This window comes from Alexandromys fortis, unplaced genomic scaffold (genome assembly GCF_014885135.2).
Source record: "Alexandromys fortis isolate MF-2015 unplaced genomic scaffold, M_Fortis_MF-2015_v1.1 scaffold_191, whole genome shotgun sequence".
Lineage (NCBI taxonomy): Eukaryota > Metazoa > Chordata > Mammalia > Rodentia > Cricetidae > Alexandromys > Alexandromys fortis.
The window spans coordinates 953,305-977,632 of NW_026068064.1; the positions used below are offsets into that span (position 1 = coordinate 953,305).

The 24,328-nt window shown below is 35.4% G+C and overlaps 1 protein-coding gene across 4 annotated transcripts in view; it reads left to right on the forward strand.

Moving 5' to 3' along the window:
- Nucleotides 1-19,384, forward strand: part of Cdh18 (cadherin 18) — a 319,968-nt gene extending 300,584 nt beyond the window's left edge. For 2 of the 4 annotated variants that reach the window (XM_050120488.1, XM_050120489.1), the window contains exons 11-12: nucleotides 12,825-13,076; nucleotides 18,319-19,384. In XM_050120488.1, coding sequence (XP_049976445.1) covers nucleotides 12,825-13,076; nucleotides 18,319-18,809 — 743 coding nt within the window. In that variant the 3' untranslated portion in view covers nucleotides 18,810-19,384. The remainder of the gene's footprint in view (nucleotides 1-12,824; nucleotides 13,077-18,318) is intronic. The other 2 variants (XM_050120490.1, XM_050120491.1) reach the window with 2 other exon arrangements.
- The last annotated feature ends 4,944 nt before the right edge of the window (nucleotides 19,385-24,328 follow it).

The window sequence follows — 24,328 nt, forward strand, 5'->3', positions numbered from 1 at the left end:
AATTAGGAAAAGTGAAAAATATGTCCCTAAGAGAGTCCCGAGATCAGATGCAATATTTGAATTCATCCTGCATTAGGGAAACTATCATGTAGTGCTGCACAAATTTTAATTCCTCTTGTTATTGTAAATGTATTCTAAAAAGAAAAGTATGTGTAAATATAGGATACTATTACCTTTCTTTAATCTTCTGTCTTATATGGAGAAAAGGAACCCACCCTAATTAGTAATTATGGGAAATGTAGTGCTATTTAGATGCTCTGTCTATCTTATAGTTGTTTGTAAGGCGCTTTTTGATTGGTGGGGCAGAACTATTGGGATAACTAGTATATGTAATTTTCTAATTAGCAACAACATCCCCTCCAAAAGTTTATGTTTTTTACTTGAATATGCTGTGGTCTAAGACTTACCACTTGACATAGAATACTAATGGGAGACAATAGTATATCAGTCTTATAAGGAGCATGTATTCTTCTCTGCATACTTGGAGTACATAAAAAACACATAGTTAGCTCTGGGAAGAATTGAGATGTAGGGTCATTATCATAGTAAAGTGTGTACATATTCTGTTTACTTAAAACAAAACATATATTTATACAAAATGGCATAGCAATATTATAAAAGTTCAACAGTGAAATTTTCTTTTAACTCCCACATAAATGAAATAGTTCACCAAAATAAGTCTGATAAGTTTTACAGTGTAGATAAAAAAATTATCTAATGTATTCAGTGAGTACAGATTGGAGACTCTTCATATCAGTTTATATAATAGGTTTTTTTTTCAGATTAAAATCTAGAATCCATCTGCTGCTCTTTTCAATACCTACCAATCACCACTAATTGAATGGCAGCAATAATAAACACAGTGAGTGAGTGGCGTATGACGCTTCTTGTCCTGTAGTAAAGAGATAGAATCAAGCCAGGTGGCAGTGGCACTTGACTTTAATCCCAGCACCCAGGAGGCAGCAGGGGTATCTCTGTGAGTTCTAGGTCAAGCAGGTATACAGAGCTAGCTCCAGGAAACAGTGCTGTTCATGGAAAAGAAAAAGATTTAGAATCAACTCTTCATTAGATTTTAAATCAACTTAAAGATGATGAAAATTTAGCATCAGACAAGGAGATTCGTTCAAAGATTTAGACAGGAAGTTAAATGTGTCTTAAATGCCTTAGGGTGTTAATGCAGCAGAATGAGAACAACAAAGCAGATAATATCCTTCTGATGTCAGCGTCTATGGGAGGTGGAAGTCATTAAGAATTGGCAGTAAAGCTATATTGTAGTAATCCGAATTTCATATCTTATGGTAAATAGACTTCCATTTCTTGTCTTGAAAGGAAGATATAGAAACTAACAATAAGACAATTTGTGTATCAAGATTTATGAATAGTTGCTTCCATTTATTTCATAGAAAATGTTTTTGTGGGAAGGAAATGATCATTTTGATTTATAATAATGTAATGACCTTAAGATTCTGGAATAGTATATCTTATTTTAATCATTGATACCAGGGCTTTCCTTTTAAAATACTACCTCCTGGGGTTGGAGAGATGGCTCAGCTGTTAAGAGCACTGGCTGCTCTTACAGAGGTCTTGAGTTCAATTCCCAGCCACCACATGGTGACTCACAACCACCTGTAATGAGATCTGGTGCCCTCTTTTGGCCTGCAGGCAGATACTATATAAACAAAACAAACAAACAAACAAACAAGCAAATGTTACTTCCTGCCCAAGATGTTTGCCTGAGAAGGCCATCTTCCAAGGATGCTACCCACTGCATTTTCCTCACACACCTTGTCTGTTCCACAACATCCCTAGTCACCCCTTAATAACAGGAAAAGCTGTCAGAATACGCGCTGCTCAGTGGAACATCTTCGTTCAGGAGTGCTGTGGTACCTTTGAGTATTTATAAATGATGGCATGTTAACAGGTTAAAAGATTATGAAGACAAAATCCCCAGCAATAATGAATTCATCATTGAACTAAATCCTATAAGAACCTATATGGCACTTGAATTAATCCTGTAAGATTTCCATAATGCACTTGTAAAGTACCTCTTTATTAAGAAGAATTAATGTGTATACATGAAATTCATCTTAGATGAACACTACAGTAGTGCTTTGGCTTTGATTAGTTAATAAGAGGTAACTAGGTTCCTTGTATCAGTTAAAAGTATGTTCCTTCATCTGCAATGTAGTAACTCCATTCTGTTATCAACTCCATTCTGAATAACATGATTTAATGCAATACTCATGTTTTCTTTCTTCTTTGTGTGTTTTCTTACTCATTGCATTTCCTCACTAATTAAGAATCTACTATCAGTATCATCAAGAATGTTTCATTTAGTTCCTAAGGGTTATTTGGGTTTACTTAGTTTTCACTAACTTTGTGACATATGCTGGGAATACTGGGAATATACTGAAAGTAAACACCAGCATTGGACACATGACCCGCTGGGGAGGCAGGAGGTTGGTCAAAGAAGCTATGTGCCAAGCACTCACTGCTTTGGTTTGTGGCCATTTATTTTTATGATAGACGCGAAAGATACTGGTGGAGCTGTTAATTTTTCATGTGTTTTCATGAGCATGTTTGTCTTAAGAGCTATATTAGATATCAAACTAATCTAATTACACAAGCAGAGTCCGGTTGTGTTCTTTGTTAACATGCTTTTGATTTGTTTTCTTAATGAGAATTGAGCATAATTTTTCATGTGTCTAGTGACAAATTTATGAGCACTTACTCTGGAAAATACACAGCTTTTTTTCTTGCAAGTTTCTTTAATAACACACTCGAGGATGTAAACTTAGAAAACAGTAATATTTTTCTCACAATCCCCAATGTCACAAACCCAAAGATCCTTTGAAAGGTTGAGAGAATGTTTTCTGTTTTCTAGAAGAAGTGTTGTTATTGTATAGAATAGAGGGACACTGTGTTTCACATGATAGAGGAACAGAGGAAAGAACTCACAAAAAAGAGCTTTTTGCAGTGTGCCATAAATCCACTCAAGACAAAAAAATATCTATAAACTACTGAGTAGTACCGAACTCTTTTTTTTTTTTTTTTGTTTTCAGGATGATAGTACTGAACTCTTAACAATAATGTAGTTTTGATTAAATTACCAACCCACAATGTGGAAGGGATTGAAAATTTCAAAGTGCAACACTAGAAGATATTTCTGTGTTAACGCACTCCAATAGACAATATTTCCTCCAAAAGTCATTGAAACTGCTTCACATGAATCCAATGAGAAGGTGAATTGAGTAGATCTGGTATATCTGGGGCATCTTGGAGAGAATTTGTATGTGCTTGAGTGTTCTAGAATCATGGCATGCTCAACACAAAGATAGGCCTACTGAGCTCTTTTTGGTCTTTCTCTGACTTTCAGGGCTTTCGTGTAGGGCTTCAGATCTCTGCTAGACTTCTAAAAGTAATTTCCAACTGGACCTTTCATGTTTGCCAAATTCTTTAGGGAAAACAGTTACACCCATTTGAGGTCTTTTCATCTTCAGGTTGAATACCAACCCTGACAACTTCCAAGAGTTCTCTGAGTTGCTCTGTCTACAATGTGTAATCAGGAGTGCTTAGAGGCTCCTACAAGAAGCAAGTGGAGGTAGAACAAATTGGTCCTTGCTGTTTGTCAGCTGTGGCCCCTCATTCTTCCTTTCTCTGTTTCTATGGCTCCTGTTACTATTGTCACCTTTATAAACCTGCCATAATTTCTCCCTCATCAGAGTACAGTGTACTCAATTGGTTTACTGTAACTTAAAGTACCCATGGGCAGACTATGCTAGAAGACTAGTTCCCAGGAGCTAAGAAGACACCTAAAAATGCTGAGAGATGACTGCAATAATAGTACTGTCTCAGTTCATCTCTCATAAGTTTACTTGAAAACATGGATGACTACATAAAAATGTCATGCGGGTATATCCAAACAGCAACATTGAAGTTTGCAGGAAGATATTTAGGTGTTGGTTCAAGTCCAGGATCTCTGGGAATCTATTCTGTTTAAGCGAGAAGTAACACAACAACATAACAGGTTTGCAGTTAGAGTGAGACATGATCCTCCATAGTATTCGAACACATGGTGCTCAGCTAGCGGTGCCCTTTAGCATGTTATAGAACCTTTGAGAAGCAGTATCTCATTAGAGTTGGATCAGGGAGTTTAAAGACTTGCCCACCTTCAAGTTCTCTCAATCTGCTCTTGTGTGGATCAAAATGTGATCATCCAGCTTCTAGCTACTGCTTCCGTTGCTTCCTTGTCTTTCCTCTGTACCCATGATGAGCCCTCTAGATATGCAATCTAAAATAAAATCTCTTCTTTATACTTCTGTTGATATTTTGTCACAGGAACAGAAAAGTAACCAAAGTAGTAGGGGTTAAGTAAATCGAAACCCTGAAGTTCACTGCATATACCAGAGAGCATTTTCTATTAAAATACTCAGAAAAAAAAAAAACTATCAATGTTTTTAAAAAAGAAAAAAATCTTAAACAAGGAAAACAACAATAGACATGGAAATGCAGGCAGAGGAAATACAGGAGTCCTCAATGCTCCATAAAGAAGCACAAGTACCAAAAAAAAAAAAAAGTGCTTGAGAACAGAAAACTCATCTTCTTCAGGGGAAGACCACACTAATTGGTTTTTTCACACTAGATGGACAGCCCAAAAAACATACATACATGTAGCATTATACATTGAGCAAGTTGTACTTTATATATTTAGAAATAAATAAGAGGCCATGAATTTGAAAAAAAAAAGACTGAGCAGGGAAGGGGATGGATGGAGAAGATGAAAGTTTATAATGTTATAATCACATTATAAATCAAAAATATAAAAGAGACTTTTGAAAAAAGATATGAATAAATATCTTATCTGTAAAGTACAGATGAGAAAATAATTTATAATTTACAGATAATTAAATCAAATTAACAAGTTAATGGAGTTAAAATAGTCTTTTGAAAATTAGAAGCAAATAATTACTAGTAGTCTTAGAGGTAGGACTTGAATAAAAACAAATCCCTTTGCTACCTAAATTATCAGTTTCTTACCACTGAAGAGAGGCCACAATTCCCCAAGTGAATGTTCAGAGAATCTAAAAACTATGTATGATCTCTCATAAAATTTCATTATGAAGATATATGGAGACATCAAGACCAACTTAAAATATGATAAAGATCTCACATGTTCAAAGACAAACTAAGAAATACCCAATATGTAATGATCCTGCTCCCAGAAACAACGGATTGGGTATGGAAAATACCTATCAATCAAGAATAGCAGAGATAAAAATAGAAGACTTGTTAAATACTGAATATGGTTTAGAAATTTTTAGTATGTTTATTTATGACAAAAAGAAAAAAATACTCTTCTCTAAAAATAATGCGGTGTGCACACTCCTGCCCTCCTCCTTCCAACTGACAGTTCAGATGCTTCCTCAGCAAGCACCACTCAAGTTCACACTGTGCCGCTGTGCAGTACCTCTCTTTCCTTCCCTTCTTGGAACACTTTCTTTCCTCTCCGAGAAATTCTGTTGTCAGTTCTTAGACCAACCCTGTTTCATTCCTGCTCCTTAGTCTTTAAAGTGGTATGTAGTCTGCAGAGTGTCAGACAGTGGTGTAAGCTGTCTGGAATCCAAAGGACTAAATCAACTGCCAGTCCAGCTCCCAAGGTTCTTGTTGTGTGGTTCAAGAAGCAAGAACTGCATGAGATGTGATTTACAATGCAAGGCAGTAAGGTGAATGTAGAGAGAGCATTCATGTTGCACTTATGAAGTATTAGGAATGTGACTTAACCAGAGAGAGTGACACAGAAACTTTTGAACAAGATTTATACAGGTGACAGATAAACTAGATCATGCTTTGTTTAGATTCATCTAGCAAGCAGAATACTACAAAGACTTGGTCTTGCTCTAGTTCTTGAAATACAATTCCTGAATATGATAAAAGTTGTCTTTCATCAAAGATAACTAAATGAATTTACCATCCATTTCCTGGGCAGATACAGTCAAATTTATTTTATTAGAAAACTTATGCTGTGCTAAACAAAAATTATCAATATTTATCAGAACAGTTGTTTCCCTAGATCATTAAATTAATATTAATTTTATATATATATATATGTTAAAATAATAAAACCAGATAATTATTTTATAAGACATAGTATGGAGAAGAATATGAATGTTTAATTTGGTTTAATGAGCTTTGTTTGCTTTAAATAACATGTTCTTAGCATTGTAATCGTATTGAAAACTTGGATCACAGTTAATGGCTGGAGAAATGTTTTAGGAATAAGAGCACTTTAAACTCTTTCAGAGTCACTAGATATGGTCTTTGGCAAATCACATTTAGTTGGTTCATAATCATCCATAGCTTTAATGACATGAAATTTTATGCCCTTTTTGACATCTATAGATGTAGTTGTGGTACACACACACACATACATATATATGCATGTATATATGCAACAAAAACTCACATAAAATGAAATAAATAAAAGGCGGGGAAGAGACAGAAATCTTTAATAAAGGAATAAAGAAATAATAAAAATAAAAAAATAAACACCATCAACTTTTAAAAGAAAAAAAACAGTAAAAATTTAAACTATGGTAAAAAAATTAATTGTAAAATTGTAGCAAGAAATGTGTGAAACATTTGTTAGTTGATATCCAGTTTTGTCTTTGGTGACCTTCGCTTGTAATTTGTAAAATTTTAAATTTAGCACCAAAATTCTCCATTAAATAAGTTTAGCTTCTTACTTTGCTAGCTATAGTAATTGAGCTGTAGTCATAATATCAGTCAAGAAATAAGTAACAGAATTTGTCAGGGATCTGTTTTTAGTTCAGCTTTGCCCTTGCCTTGACTAATGTGTAACCACAGCCTACTCCTCTAATGTGAAATCATCCTTACTCAGCTGGATGGATCTGACTCATTTCCTAAACTTCCTACTGCATCTTTAGGGGACTAGACATTATTTAATGTAAAGAGGTTTTCCAGACTAAACTGTAGGCTTAATTCTAACTGTAAAGTGTATTCCTAAATCCTATAGATTTTAGCAGTGAAAGAGATCTCCAGTACCTTTGTACAGTGATATCTAAGCTGTTTGCAGAATGCTGAAGCACAGTGTGTCTTTAAAATTTAAATAGTATTCTATCTTGTGGATATGTTTATGAATATATATTTTATATCACATTTTATAAATTCCTATTGTTGTATATTTACTGTACTTTAAGTTTCGTCGCTATAGGTCATACTGCAGTGACAATGTTATAATTTAGATCGTGTAAGTTTCTCAGTCCATTTACCATTCCTGGTTGTAAACGCTGCACCCAATAAGATGTGCAATGGCATTATTCTTATAATAATTCATTTACATAAATACCTGATTCGTCATTACTATATTCCTTATTTAATACGAATTTTTCCGGGTAAATATTTAATTTATTTTTTTTAAATATAAATGCCTTCCCCAAGAAAGCATATTCTGATTTGGTTTTCAATGCCAAATATTGAACTCTGAAAATATATCTAGACAAGTAGCATTTGCATAGATTAAATGTACTTAGGAAGATATGCAAATATAGGAATTTGTTAGTGATATAGATCACAAAATAAATATATATATATATATGATTTTCATTACACACACACACACACACATAAAGCAAATGAAAGAAAAAGAAACCAAGCATTTAAAAGGAAACAAGAGCAAGAGAGCTGGTACATAGTACCTAAAAGGGTTTAGATGGATGCTTTGAAGAGAAAAATGATGTGATTATATTTTAATGTCAAAAAATTAAAAAGAATATAAAATATTCTGTATTTATAAAATATGTATTAAATTTATTTTATATATTATTTTTGTCTTCATTTTTTATTTTTAATCGTTTCTTTACAATACTAATTTCCCTTCAGAAAATATCCAATGAATTGCTTATGGTAAAAAAATTTTTAATCATATAAATGAAAAGGAGACTAATGTTTTGTGTGTACATATTGAAATGTATTAAATCAAAACTCCAAGCAGACATTGCAGGTGGAACGATTTCTGTATGACTCTGATGCTCTTTCTTTCAAATTTCAGAGCGCACAGGCATTGCAATAAAGTCACTTTGAGACACATCAGAAACCGGGGAGCTTTCGGTGCCTATTTTATATTTCTTTAGCATCGTCAGCGGCATAGCAGTCAATCTCCCCATAGTTTTATTTTTGGCCTTCGAATAAGAACTCGCAGCTGGTGCTGTAATGCGCTTAATTTCTCCATCGAGCATAAACATTTAAAATTCTGTTTTTATCCACAGGGTTTCAAGAAAACATTTAGCGATTTCTCCCATTCCTAAACAAAATAGTGCACACATAATCGCCCCTAAGTTACAAAGCAAGCATCAGCCATCCTCTAATGGATGTGGCAGCCACTGTGCCCTGCTGAGTCACTTAACTCCTGTCAACAAGGAGCTGGGACATGTTTTTATTCTACTGTGGTTCTCCTTGCCCTAGCAGTCAAGTCTCAGGGTCACCAGCTCCTAACATTTATCTGGCTTCACCTGACAGAGCTCCGATGTCCTCTCGCTGGAGACTTTCAGAGCACGGATGCTGCAAAGTTAAACAACTGTGTGCACTGTCTGACCGCAAAGTAGAAATGTGCGAATTTCTACTGGAGCAAGGAGTTTTAGTAGACATTTCAGTATAGATAGAAAAATGTGCTTTTGGCCTCTCTGAATGTTTCAAGCCTTGCTGATTTCTTATGGTTTTTTTTTTTTTTTAATGCAGTCATTTAAACTCATTTCCCCCTCCTTGGTTTACTAACCCACGCTGTCTCTCACTCGCCCTGTTTCCTCCCACACACACTGAGAACAAAAGGAAGGCCGACTCATATGCTCTATAAAAACAAAATTTAAAAAATTACCAAAAAATAAAAAGTCAGTTTTTTTCCATTCCAGACATATTGCTTTGTTTTCTTCTGATGACATAGTCAGCCCCATTTTTACCTCATTATACTCATTGCACGGGACCGTGACACTGTAGGAGTAATGGGATCCAACATCTACATAAATGGCAGTGAGCGTTTCAACAAATATAAAGAGTAAACATATGTATTCATCAAAACTGACTAAAGACTTTCTTCGGGATTAAACATCTAGGGACTAAACATGTTTTTATGCTATAGTATCTCTTCTTAGTCATCATTTTAATGCTAAAAATAAGGAACTTTATCAGGTATGTGTATAATAAACAGATAATAATAATAATAATAAGCAGAGGGTTCCTTAGAGTTCATATTCCTTTACCACTTTCATTAACCCTTAATTCTAAAAATATATTATTATGTCATATTTGTGGGTTATTTAGTATTCAGCGTTTGGGACTTAAATTTGAACACCCAACAGCCCTGTACTTAACCACCACCTTTTCTTTCCCGTTTTTTTTTTTTTTTTTGAGACATTTCTGTCAATATAATTCAGGGAAATTGTGACCTGGTCATGACCCAAGCTGGTCATTAACCCCCACATTTCTCTTTCTGCCTCCTGAGTGCCAGTATAAACTGGCATTCACTCATCTGCCTGCGAATGCTTTCTTATTTTACCTTCTAAATTAACACTCATGTTTTTCAGGAGCAGATTTCTTGAAGACATGATATCCGTCTTTGATTCATATCTACTTAATTTTTTATTCATGTTTTGTATTCCACATGGTATATCCATATAACCCCTCTGTATAATTAATTGTGAAAATGGACTAAAGAGTTTTCAAAGAGCATGATCAACGTGTTGATAAAATCTCCCACCTTCTTTTCAAGAAAGTTGTTTTCTTCATGAGTGTTATAAATCAGTCAGACAAAAATAGAAAAAAACAAAAACACAGAAGTGTTACTTGACTAAATTTTATAATTATAAATTTTAATTATTTCTAGTTCCCTCTGAAAGCTTTGTCTATCTATAAAACACATGAGTAAAATATAGTGATTACTACATAATTTTCCACAATTATTCATGAGTCTGAAACCAGAATTGTCGGATTGTTTTATTTATTTGTGATATAAAGGTGTATGCAGAAGAAAGGTGGCAGATGGTCTAAGGGGTGGCATTACGGGGTGAGAACATATTGGGATGCTGGATGGTAGTTCGGGGTTTTGGCTGCCAGACAAGTGGGTCAAGGATGTTTGCAAATCTAAATGAGCATACAGAATTCAGAGTTGAAACCCCGAGAGTTGAAACACCGAGGTTGTAGACTTTCTTGGGGTGTTTTGACGGCAAAGGCAAGAGAAAAAGGAGGCGTGGACCCTCACTAGGTTGTCTGCCAGATTTTGCTGTGGAAGGAGTGTGCCTTAGCTTAGTTCATTGTGGGTTGTTTTGTAATCTAGACATTGCGGTAAGAAACTAGCAGAAGACAAGCTCCTGCTGAGTAAAGTTCATATCAGAACATATGATGTAAGGGAAGCCTTACAGGAAACCAAGACAAAATTGTTTTATGTGTGGGCTCTAGAAGTTAAATTATGAATGACTCCTACAGCTGCCTGAGAACAGGTGAATACCAAAGAAGGTAAAACCCCGCCTGTTCGACTGTCTGGATGAAGGAATACTTCTCAGCTGTCTTCAGATAATTACAAGGAAAGCCTAAACACTTGCTCTTGTTAGAGGCACACAGCCGAGGATCTCAAATATCTCTGCTGCTGGTGGAGTGAAGAGGATTGTTTCTGCTGTCTGTTTTACTATCCTGTGTATACAATATGTCTTCCAAACTTCATTACAAATCAGCTAATCCATTGAAATGGCTAGGAGTCTGTTTGTATTGCTTTTCACCTTCTGAAACATAAGATTTACATACTTTCTAAGATATTATGGACTGTAAAATGGATTTTTATTAGGCACTGAAAATATTTTAAAACATGTCTTATTTTATTAGGCACTGAAAATATTTTAAAACATGTCTTATTTTAACTCTCTTATTTTAATTCTCAAGAAGTAGTCAAGTGATAGGATTCACTATGTGGGATTCTTTTTAGATGTATAGAAACATGCTATTCATAAGATTAATTCAGTAAATTATGTCAAACTCTATGACCAATGGCAATTTGCATTGTACTATTCCTATTCTGTAGTCTTCTATCATTACTGAAACAGTCTTCCATTCACCAATATATTTTACTATAAATATATTTAAGAAAATCACACAAAATTATCCATTAAAATATTCCTGGCATATAAAGTTTCATAAATAAACTACCATATTTAATATTGTTGCATTTCAGAGACTGATTTTCACTATTTCTATGTCATCACAATATTATTTTAAACTTTACACATTAAATATGACATCTGGGCTTATTCCTTCAATAGGCTTCCATATTCGTTTCTGAACAAGTAATTAGTTTGTAGAATGAATAAGGACTATACTACTTTGAAGAAGTAAAGCAGATGTGTTGGGTTTTCTGCACTGAACTGATAGTGCAGGCACTGCAAACACAATTGCCTTAATTATGTGCTGAAAGAGATTTGCTAGTTTCTGGAATTACTTAGAGACCCTCTGCTTTCTAAATCTGTACCTGATATGTTGCCGCCTTGTTACCTCAAAATTCTTTGTCATATTGTTTCCTAATTTTGTCATCATATTAGGTGGGTTACTCTACACTCCATTGAGTTGAAAATGCCACATTTTAAATAGTAGGCAAAATTTGTGTGTCTATGTTAGTGTTTTAAATGAAGAGATTGGTCAAAATTACATATACTGTGAATGCTTTTAAGTTTATTTTATATTATTTGAGAGCTCTATATTTTCTTTATGTATATTACTTTATCCATCTATCTGTCCACCTATGTCTGTCTGTCTATATATTATCCATCTATGTGTGCACTTATTACCACCTATCTTTTATACTTGAGGTTGCATTTTTTCCATCTTTAATGTTCATTCCTGTTGTTTAGAGTTTCTTGTTCAAGTTCAGTGATTGTTCCACCAAGTATCTTTTGTAGTTCCAGTCAAGTATAGAATACCTTTTGTCGGGAGATTGTTATTCTTCTCTGTTAAGCCTGTCTAGGTGAGAGGCTACGGCTTCTTAAATTCTCCTTTCTTTTCAAAAGTCAGACCCTTGGCTGAAAAAAAAAAAGTTTCATGTTACCATTTCATAAAACTTCTATTAAAATTCAAAATACAATAGAAAAACATACTTTTTATTACTAATCACATTTAAATGCAAACCTAGTGTTTATCTTCGTCAAAAGTGCAAACTACAAGGCACTCAGTGTTGTGACACACAGGGTCCACCTCTAGATAAAATCATTAGCATGTACTGGCTACAGCATGCACAATGTCGTCCATCTAGACAACAGAGCAGAAGGTGTTCACTGTTTAATTTCAGCTTAGTCTCTTTGTATTCTCTATAAAGATGTGGTGTCTTCACCAAGAACCTTACTGTCTTGTTTCCGTGTATATTCAAGATCAATGGAAATAAAGTGACCCGAATCGTTTGCTGAAAGAATAGAAACATGCTGCTCCAGTCTTTCTGTTTGGGAAGTTTCCTATGGCTCTCTACTGGCTTCAAGCCATTTCACCTTTTAAATGTTTCAGAGACTCTGTCTATGTCCAAAATATTTACTGTTTTACCTTCTTCTCTGTTGGGCCACTCTATTCCTTTTCCTGGAGTTACGTCTGTTATCTCTCTTGTATGTTTCTCAATTGGAGAACCAATATTTGCTATTCCTTCGATAACCGCCCCTTCGTGCTGCAGCGCCAACCTCATAAGCTGAGAAAATTGCGTATAACTATTGTATCCATTGAAGGGAATGTGACTCTTTCACGGCAGATTTACTAAGTCTATTTTGTTTTGCTTATGTCTGTCATAGATAACACAGCCAGCATTCTGACAAGGCGGAGGAGATTTAGTCGAACTATGCAGGATGTGTATTATCTGCCCATTATGATCTCTGATGCTGGAATCCCCTCTCTCAGCAGCAGCAGCACCCTCACCATCAGGGTTTGTGCATGCGAGAGAGATGGGCGTGTGCGGACCTGCCACGCAGAAGCCTTCCTGTCCTCCGCTGGTTTGAGCACAGGAGCCCTAATCGCTATTCTTCTCTGTGTTGTCATTCTCCTTGGTAAGTGGCTACAGTTCAGATACGTGTGTCAGCTCAGTGAAGGAGCGGGAGGAGTAAAGAATGCATACACAGCTATGCAAAAAAAAAAAAAAAAAAAAAACTCACAGATTTTTTGTGATGAAACTTTACCATGCTAATACTAGGAGTTCTTTGATACGGAATTTATCAGCATAGTTCGAGTTAAGCAAAAGCAAAATCCACAACAGAATACTTTGGATAAAAGTCAAATAACCTTTGGTACTTAGATATTTGCACGAGTTTAACTGGTCTCAAGGAAGACTACCTCTTGGGGAGGATACCCTGAGTCTTTGTGAGCTTTGCACGCTAGGGAAATAATTTGCGCAAGGGACAGAGCGAAAGGACGTGCTCAGGTAGGTGATACCATAACTGACCTGGGTAACGGTAAATTGAGATTGGAAGAGAAAGAAATCTGTGAGCCGAGAAAAGTAAAGAAGTCAGGAGAAAAATAATGAAAGAGACGGAGCAGGAGATAAAGGATATCAGTAACACATAGTGTCACGAAAGTCAAAAGTGAAAATGGCGGTAGAGAAAACAGACAAATGTATTATACAACAGGAATACTGATAATGTCAGGAGCAACTTAGTGCGCAATTACTTTAATAAAAATTATTGACAGATTCAGCCACCTGGCACCTGGAGTTTTAGTGCGTTATAGCAGGACAGGATTCTCCAGATATAGCTGGAGGGCAATATCTACTTTATTCATTGTAGCAACACCTGCTGCATTAAGCTTTTCCATTTAGCCTTTAATAGTAAAACATAGAAGAGAAGTGAGGGGAAAACTCAGGCCTTTAGGATTGTGTTCCTATGTGCATCATACAATTGCTCATTTATTTAGGATTTGACTTGTCTTTTAATTTTTTTTAAAGGCACACAAACACAAAGAGAAAATAGGAGAAACCATGATGGCATAAATAGAGGCTGTGAACGCACGTTAGTGCTTGTAAGATAATCAAATTTGCAATATTAAGATCAATTCTTCAGGGGAAGTCATGTTTTCTTCACTTTAATTTTTATTTATTGTCATATAATTATGAACACATCTTAAGACAAACATTTTTATAGTGTTAGGAGTGTTTTGATGTTCAGGTAATTTTGAAGTAAATTATGTTTTCATGTTTTTTATTATTTTAAATAATCTCTTATTTCATAAAAATATTTTTAATCACACTGTATTAGCATATTTTTAGTCTCTAAGATAACTCATTATACATTTGCAAAGTTTGCACTATGTTCAAGAAAATGAAACAAACTATTTGAAATTTTTATATCTATAATAAAATGTTATCAAACTTTTTGGTAAATATTAAAGAATTCATGCTTTCCTTAAATAATCATCAGTTTTAAATTATATCCTTTATGGTGCTATTGCTATTCAGAAAATATAGGTTACTAGACAGACTTTAGTCATCTATATTTAAATTAATTTCTAATTACTCTCAATTTTCATAGAAATGAGTAACACCTTTTTAAAGTGAAGCTTTAGTCTATAATCCAAAATTCTAATGGTCAAACTTCAAAGTCAGTTTAGCTGTGAAATTAATATCCTAATACTGAAAATTGTGTTTTTATGCTTATGTGAATGTGAGCAGCTATATAAGCCCAGTCCCAGTCTGATCAATAATTACGAGCTTACGGTTTCTTTCCTTTCAGACTTTCTACTCTCTATGAGTGAACACATGAAAATGAAATGTCAGTTCAAAGGATGTTAATGTGACCTGCTAAATGTCATGCTACATGCATCTGTGGGGTTATAAGCTAACTGGTTTCAAAAACTGATTATATTCTATTTACATATGTATTGATTAGCAGAAAATGGTGTTTGTCACCAATAGAGCCCAGCTTTCAGTGATGCACAAACAGGTTTTGTGGTCGTGTCACTTTCTATTGCAACCAAATTTTAATTTTTTAAATGAATAAATTTACTCATTTTTCATATAATGTTTCTGGATCATTATCTTTCCCATCCCTAAATCCTCTCAGGTCCTTTCCTCCTCCTATACATCCAACTTCATGATTTATCTCTGTATCAGTTGCTCTGCCTCTCTCTCTCTCTCTCTCTCTCTCTCTCTCTCTCTCTCTCTCTCTCTCACACACACACAAACACACACACACTCACAAATTGGGCACATTTATTAAAGACACATTTGATGTAATACATGGAAGACCATTTGGAGTTGGATCTTAATTAGATTTCAATACTTAAGTGTTTGGTTTCCCAATCCCAATCAGGTGCCTGACATTAAATTTTTAGTCGCATCTTCTCATTTGCCAGACACACCAAGAAAGTGTTGCTAGCCTGCTTTTTGTCACAAATGGTGACCAATTCAAGACCTGTCAAAAATTTCTGACACTATCAGTGTTTCCAAAGTCATATAAAAGCACAAGACTTTGTTGTGAGCACTATTTAGATTGCTCCGTTATCTCGAATATGAATAAACTGAGATTCGGATAGATTAAGAGACGTGAGAAGTATGGTGAACGGAGAAAGACAGAGTGGCGATTGCAGAAGTGGGGGGAGAGGGAAAGGCAGAAAGGGAGAAGGAGAGGGAGGCTGAGCAGTACTGCCAACCTGTAGTCAATTAAACAATCTCGAGAGATTCTCAGGATCCAGGTTGAAAATTTTTCAGTGAAAACTGCCATGACCAGAGGCTGCCAATAGCATTTGTGGAGCTAATCAAAATAATCACTGGGATTGTGTTACTTCATTTCTAGCACATTTAAGACCAAGGTATTTTGGCATCTAAAAGAATCAACAGATATTTGAGGAAAACACATCTGTGATGATGTTTATTTGCAGGCAGTGTATTGTGATTCAAATAGACAGTGGAAGCAAATACAAGACACACAAAGGCTGTGTATGATTATGGAAACCTCTGCGCAGTCCAAATATGGGGGTGATAAACAATTGACAGGAAAAATAATCTGAAAAACCAGTGCAAAATGTAGCTACATTAACTTACATTTCCCTGGGAGTAAAATTAACAAATGAAGGCGAGCAATTTGTTTGCATCTTTGTCTATGACAATATAGTGTCAGAGAGGTGGGAAACTGTCTTAGCAGTCTCTAGTTCTGGAAGATCTAACACCTTCTTATGGCCTCTTAGAGCATTGCATATAAGTGGTGTACATATATACATTCTTTTAAAAGATCTGTACTCGTGAAATGATACTAAATAGATAATTTAAATGCTATAATACTAGGGTCCAAATGCTGCAGCATGTGTAGAGAGGATGTCTGGTATCCACAACGTACTGAGTTCAGCTCCTAGCACCATATAAAGCAGGCATGGAAGAACAGGTCTGGAATCTCATTAGTCCTGAGAGGGAGTAAGAGGATTAGAATTCACAGTAAGTTTGAGAAGGCTTGAGCACCATCCAAACCTGTCTCAAAATTACTTAAGTAACGACAATAATAATTATCTTCAATTCTTAGTCACTTTGAAAGTAAGAGAGACCAAAAGAGATTCACTAAGATAAATAACGAAAGAAATCTACCAGGAAAGGATGAAATACTAAAGAATGATAACATCTCAAAAGTACAATAATCGTTGAAATAACATGCTAGGTTGTACAACTAAAATGTGCTTTGAAATATTCCAGAAAATAATTTATAATTTTAAATAAAGAAGGCAAATATATACAATTTATAATGTATATAAAAATATATAAAATTACATAATCTATTTTATAGCACCATGGCTCTTTGATTTTGTATTTCTCAAATGCTTCATATATAATGACATACTCATAGTATGTACTTGAGTTTAAAGACACGGTGAATTTTTTTAATTTTTTAATTTGATTTACAAGTTTTTAACAATTTATTTGTGTCTTTGATATCGCCATATAATTATTATCTTCACCCCTGATCTTAAAATATGTTTTTATAGGATTTGATGGAAATATTTAGTTTCAATAGTTCAAAATGTTCTCAAGAACAATTAGAAACACTAATATTAAACCAAAAACGATTTTGTAGAAACACTTAACAATAATTTTCTTAGAAAGGCTATTTATACCATAAGGAGTCTCCATTCACCTAGTCTGCCACTGGTTTCAAGGAAATATCTCTTGTTCACCCCAATTTATACACATAAATTCAAAATAAGTTAATCTAAATCAGCCTTACAATGAATATATTTTAAACTTTTGCAGAATAGACACATACAAGAAATCACAACTTAGAAAACAGTATTATCCTCCACATTTCATTATGTAAGTGTGGTATACAGAAAATTTGGAGAGTTTGCTTTGTGAAGAATACAAATGGTCTCTCTTCCTCTGTAATAGGGTTGGTTACTTGTTCCTTTTTATATGCATACTTTCTGTAACAAAATTTAACTGAAACCCTTTTTCTATTTGCGGAACTATAAAGGCAAAGAATCCTGAGAAATAACCAAAAGCAAGTGGAAAGACCCTTTTCTATGACTTTATCCAGTGCTAGCAACATTAGTAACAGCTTTTGGTAAGAGGCAAAAGCAATCTAGTTGTTGTTTTGCTTGAAGACCTGAGCATATACATTAATACATGTATATGTGTACAATGTATCATCGAGTGGGAAATTTTGCTACAAATACCATTATCTATAGGGGTTGACATCATTACCCAGTCTCTCAGTTCTTCTATTTAGTATCCTCCTAAGTAATTCTCTTGGTTGTTGCATTACTTTCCTCCTTTCTTATTCTCTGCTTCTTCATTTTATAAATGTGTAAAGCCAAAGCTCTGCTATGAGGAATACATAAGTTATAAGAAGAATATTGCAAAATGGACAATTCCTACACAGCATAAATTGTGCATAAATAAAGTAAAAATATCTTGCAGCTTTTTGGGGATATAACAGGATTGACTATTTTATAAAATACTTACTGCCTTCTGCATATCTATACAAAATAATTATTTGTGAATTATAAATGCAGATATTTTCCAGTCATAGTTGTTGTTTATGCTGCAATGAGTGTCAAGATGCTAACTTGGCAAAAGAGAACACCACAACGTCACACAGATTAGCAAATCTACAATGGTTCATTTAGGTTACCAGTTTAGACGTTCTCTGAAGTATTCAAATGTCTCCATCCTCACTCAGTGGTCTGCAGATCAAGGTAGTGCAATGCAATCTTAAATCAAGAAGGTATAGGAAATACAAACTGAAAAAAAAAGATACCTAATGTCCAAGAATTGTCTTCTCTCTTCTAACGTCATCTGTTTCCAATTTTCTTCAGCCATTGTCGTCCTTTTCATCACCCTGAGGCGCAGCAAAAAGGAACCCTTGATCATTTCAGAGGAGGATGTACGGGAGAATGTGGTCACCTACGATGATGAGGGAGGTGGGGAAGAAGACACTGAGGCCTTCGACATCACAGCCTTGAGGAATCCTTCCGCTGCAGAGGAGTTCAAATACCGCAGAGACATTCGGCCTGAAGTGAAGCTCAATCCTAGACACCAGACGTTATCCACTCTGGAGAGTATAGATGTTCAGGAGTTTATTAAGCAAAGACTGGCCGAGGCAGACCTGGATCCCAGCGTGCCCCCTTATGACTCTCTTCAGACTTATGCCTATGAGGGTCAGAGGTCAGAAGCTGGGTCTATCAGCTCCCTGGATTCAGCTACCACGCAATCAGACCAGGATTATCACTACCTTGGTGACTGGGGGCCGGAGTTTAAAAAGTTAGCAGAACTCTATGGAGAGATGGAAACTGAAAGAACAAATTAGGCAGTCGATCTTTTTTTGGAGCTTTGTAGTATTTGTTTCCTGACCAAGTGGAGACATGACCTCAATATGACAAGGAAGTCGAGCGGAAACAGTACTTGGAACTGAGTAAGCTGTACAGAGCTCCTGTAGAAACAAGTGCCCTTTTTATGATCAAATGTGGGTTATTGGATTGGAAGAAAGTCAAATATAAAAAATACAGAGAAAAAAAACTATTGTTCCTTGTGTATATTTTCAAATGCTCAATAAAGTCTATCGTACTGTTTAATTAAGAATATCTGAACGAAGCCAAACAATGAATATTTATTTCCCTATGTTGTGATTTCATTTTCCTAAAGCAAAATTTAGAAAGGGGATTTAATATTGCTGTCAGATCCCTACAGTGTAATACGCTGCCCATGGACGCATACGGAGGTAGTCACAGCCTCCCTTGCTACTTTTCCGGGTAGACCGTCGAGACCAATAGTCTGTCAGTGTGAGAAATCCCATTATTGTCCTTTCCTTGAATTACACAGGATATGCCCAACCAACCAGGCAACTCTGCCGTGGAGTTGACTATTTCATTTCCCTCAGCCCTCCCCGCTGATGGAGCACGGGGATTTGCTGCCTGCACTCTAACATATGCAACTTCAGTGCACTGGTTACGCACTGTTCTCAGCAAGGAGACCGAGGTCTCTGTCCTGTCAATCATTCCCTATGTTAACAGGGGACGCTCTGTTTCTAAATCGATGGAATGAATAGACTCCAGTAATCAGATATGTCAGGGAAGTTTTGACTTAAAAATTAATCGCAAACCTTGTCCTCTCTAAAACATCGAGAATGTTCCATTGCTTTTCTCTCGCTCTTTTGATCCCCGTTCATTTCACTACATTTATATCTGAAATCGATTGTCATAATTTTTGTAGATTCGTTTACACCTCCGCACAGTTCACATAATTCCATCATAGGTATTCATCAATGTTACTCGCATGGTTTGTCTGGTCACTTTGTGGTTTATCCTATTGTTTAGCCACCTTCGTCCTTCATGTGGGTTCAGATTTTCTCATGTCCCCTGCATAGTAATTGCACATGTGGTGTTTATAGGAAAATGTGTAGGAACAGGCCAAAGAAATAGAGGAATCGTGCAGATGACCCCTGAACAGATCTCCCAGAGTCTCTGAATGTCGGGATCCCCAAGTGCAGTGTAGACAAAGCAATGACGTTCCTGCCTACCTCACAGGGCTGTTGTGAGGACAAACTAGGCAGTGGAGAGCCACTTCACCAAGTGCAACGAACGTATCCTGCTATCTGAAAACCTGCACACAGCTAATTTATCAATAACATTGGTTTCCAAATATATATTTGCATACATTTTAATAGATAATGATCTTAAGATGAGAAAATTTTATGAAACCTTCAAGAGTCAAGCTTTTGTTAACATAAATATGTAATAACAAATCTAATAATATTAATATTTTCCAAATAATCTCATTTTCTTTATAACTTCTTGGGGCTTTTTAAATTTTTTAAAAGAATATTCCTTTCTCTTGTTTTGGGGGCTTTATGTAAAAAATATAGAACATTAAGGTACTACTCTTCAGAATTACCTCATCTATGTATTCCTAGTAAATCAGAATTTTTAAACATATGAGATATAAAGTATTTGAAGGAATAGATGTTTTTCATTTAACCTTTAAATTTATTAGAGTATAATGTCCCCAAAAGTTATATGACATTTTCTGATTCCCCCCTTGTGCAAACTTTGGGACTGTGCCTCTGTTTGAATCTGCCGTGTGCTGTCATCTTCCAGTTTTGAGGTTTGGGAACTGAGTTTAATTTGAATAACTCTCAGAATTTGTGTTCTAAGCCTGAGGAATAAAATGAAATTTAAGCTTTTTACAACCTCCCAGCTTCCCAGATGCTGCTTTATCAGTTCTTTAAACATCATAACGGGGTGCATTCCAGTGTAAGGATCAATCAAACACAAAAGGGACTGGGGAAACAACAGCTTCAGAATACCCAAGGTCTGGTTATGCTAATGAGGAAGCATCCTCTACTGAGAAGAGTGTACTTCTTGGGAAATGCAATGTATCTACAGGTCACCTCTCCTGACTCTGATAGGACCACGAGGGTCCAGGTGTGACATTCCATTCAGTTTTTGATTATGATTGTAAAGTTACCGGTATTTTGAATATATTTATATATTCAACAGGCTATTTCACAGATGAGGGTCTGGGGGATGAAAGTGTGTGTATCCTTTCAACTCTGTAACAAAGCCAATGATTTCTAAATGGTTGCAAGCACTAAAATATTTCCCTGATTATGTAGGATGAAATGATGCACTGCTACTTAATTCTATCTACTTATTAATTTTAAAGATATGTTGCATATAAGTCCCTGGTGTTTATCTAAATATGAAGATACATATGATTCTATTATATTTGGAAGTACTTTTATTTGCCGTAAATAATAATAATAATAGTTAATGGTCATTCTAGGTCCTTCATTTGATATAGACTCTGAAAGTAAAGACTTGTTTAGTTATTGTAAGTAGAAAGCAGGTTTCATAGTTCCAATTCTATTATTTAAATCAAAATAATAATGGGAAATCATGCCATATAAATTGGGTACTCACCCTCAGTACATTATATTTAAAATCTACAGTTTTACCAATAGCAAAGATCTTCAACAAAATTCCAGGGTAGGTGAGTGAGGATTGGAGTTATTAAGCAAAAAGAACAGAGAAATAGAAGAAACGAGAGACAGAAACACAGAACAGATCAGGAGGGACATTCAGTGAATACTGAATCATGAATTTGCCCTTGTTTTTTTACATACACTTTTATACCCTAATAGAAAAGGGGTGGGGGAGAGAAGGCAAAAGACTTCTTTATCATGACACAAAAGACAAGAGAACAGTTATTTGCTTCAATACTTGAGACATCAAACCATTATTTCCTGAGTAAAGCAGCTGATGGTTTGGGCAGGAAGGAGCAATGAACGCGCCCTAGACCAAGTATCCTGTAGGCAGCTACTTCTTATATCAAGCCTTCTATTTTAAATGAAGGAGCACAGGGGTATGCTTGATTTCTCTGGCCTTTGTTCAGGTGGAGCGGCTTCATCTCTATGAACCATCTTACAGTCCAAAACACCAAGTAACCACATCCTAGGTCAGGATCTCTTGTTTTGTAGCCACACCTGTTGTCAACAACTGTGAAAGAGCGAAAACAAGCTCAAACTCTCTGACCTTCAGACAAGGTGGAACAGGATTACATCTGTGTGTGCCTCCAAAAAAAGTTTTCCAAGAACTCAGAGAGCTGTATACTTTCTTTCACGGCAAGAAATAGCCATGGGTTCTCACACCAACGATGCCTCGCTGCATGTTCTGCAGATCAGGTAATACTTCTTTACATAAATATAGTGTAGATTCAATAACTATGGACCACTTATTTTTTAGACAGACTCTATCAAAAGGAGTATTTCTACAACTGAGGAAAATATTAAGTGCCAAAAATTTATCTTAGGTGTTTTGTAGAATAGAATCTGTCATAGTATTATTAATATTCCTTAAAGTTTGAAAAATTAGCATGATTTTAGAAAACCAAGAGGTATGTCACAAATGTATTCTATTGCACATCTCTTCAAGTAATGCGTTTTGAAGGAATTAAAGAGGCAATTGTGCCTCAGGCAAAACTCCATATAGAAGTAAATTACAAATACCTATGATATAGCACAGAAAAGAGATGGCCATGAAATCAATTGCCAAAACTTAACCACACGGGTACAAGCACATATGCTAATATCTTTTTGAAGAGTAGTTTGGGGTGAAGATATAATTCAGAACAAAGACTTGAATGCTAATGTGGACATGTATTCCCAAAATAAAACCATAGAGGAGGTTTCACTATGAATATTAGACTCAAAATGGAATTGTTTGACTTCATCGAGCCTAATGTACCAATTTCATTGCTGCCAGTTTGAAGATGTATCACAGGTATTGTAAAGAAAACTTATGAATGTTCAAAAGTGACTAAATTATCACATAGGTATTAACCAGAATTTTAGAACTGGTGCTGTAATGGACAAAGCACACATACTACATCCTAAAGAGGGTTTTGATACTCAGTACTCTGACATTTAAATGGATATATATGCCCACAACAGTTTCAGCATGAGTCAAACATTTATAAGAGAAAATCCTAAGTGTACTAGCTCTAAAATATTTGTGGCTGTATTCTTATAGACCTGTACCCAGCAGGCTAATTTGGAGTCTGGTTTTCAGTTCAGCTGAAACCAACCTCCAGGCAGACTTATATCAGATCCAAGAAAAACCACTTGTTTTATAATCGAGGGAAAGGACCGTGCTAGATCCAGCACACTGCAGTAGGCTTTTATCTGAGAGTGAGAACAGGCTTTGCCAGATGCTTCAGACTCTGTTTGAACAGCTTTGCAACTCCAGTGCTTATATGTTCTTGAAAAGTTAAGAGATCCATGATCTAGGATCAACTGTGCTTGACTTCAAGCTGTGATATTCTATTCTTATTTCTATCTGAATTTCAAGAACAGAATAAATTTACTAAAATATGACTTGGGAACTTTATGGCTTATTTTCAAATGAAATCTCCCTCTCTAAAAGCAAACATCATCTTAGCATTTATTTTACCTCATCTCCCCCAAAATATCTAAATCTTGTCTTCAACATAAGATTAGAAAGTTCATAAACAAAAAGGACCAGCAGCTCTTCAAAACAACTAAAGCCAAAGACAGTAAGTATATCAAACATTCTGAATACATAATTATAAAATGAAAGCATTGAATAAGGTGCATTCTATTATCTCAAAACAGCACCCACTGTGAACTATGGAAAGGTAAATGATGTGAGGCAGTTATTTCTGCTTGTGAAAGAAATCAGAGAAGAGTGGGGTGGTTTATGACTAATGAATGAAAATTATTAAAAAAAAAACTTGCATTGTCCTGAAGGTTGGCTACTACTTCTCTATGTTCAGAGAAATGAGGGAATTTTGCTTTTTGGCATGAAAGAAACATCATGATTTTATTTTTTTAACTTTTGCGTTTAAAAATTTAAGCATTGAATGTGGGAAGTACTGTTGTTAAATCATTTTTACCTTGTTCTCTCCCTACTCGAACTCTCCAAAGCACCTATCCTCCAGCTCCCTCTAAGTTTATTATTTCTTCTTTAACTACTATTTGTGTGTGTGCGCGCACGCGCGTGCGCGCGCACACGCATGCATGTTGCTTACTCGGTTCTTCTAAGGTTGTTCACATGTACATGTTTGGAGATCATTTTAGGATTGGATAATATACCACGGGTCTTCTCTGGAGAAGACTGATGCTCCCTGTTTAATAGGTCATTGGCTCCATGTAGCTCTTCATTTACTGGTTTAGTCTTCTAAAATTCTAATGAAGACCCTTTGCTTTTAAAAAGATGTGAGCTGTAAGACAAGCAAAAAAATGCACATTCTGAATCTCATAATATCATATCTTCTCAGGAAACCTTAATACATGTTACAGGTTTTATCAGA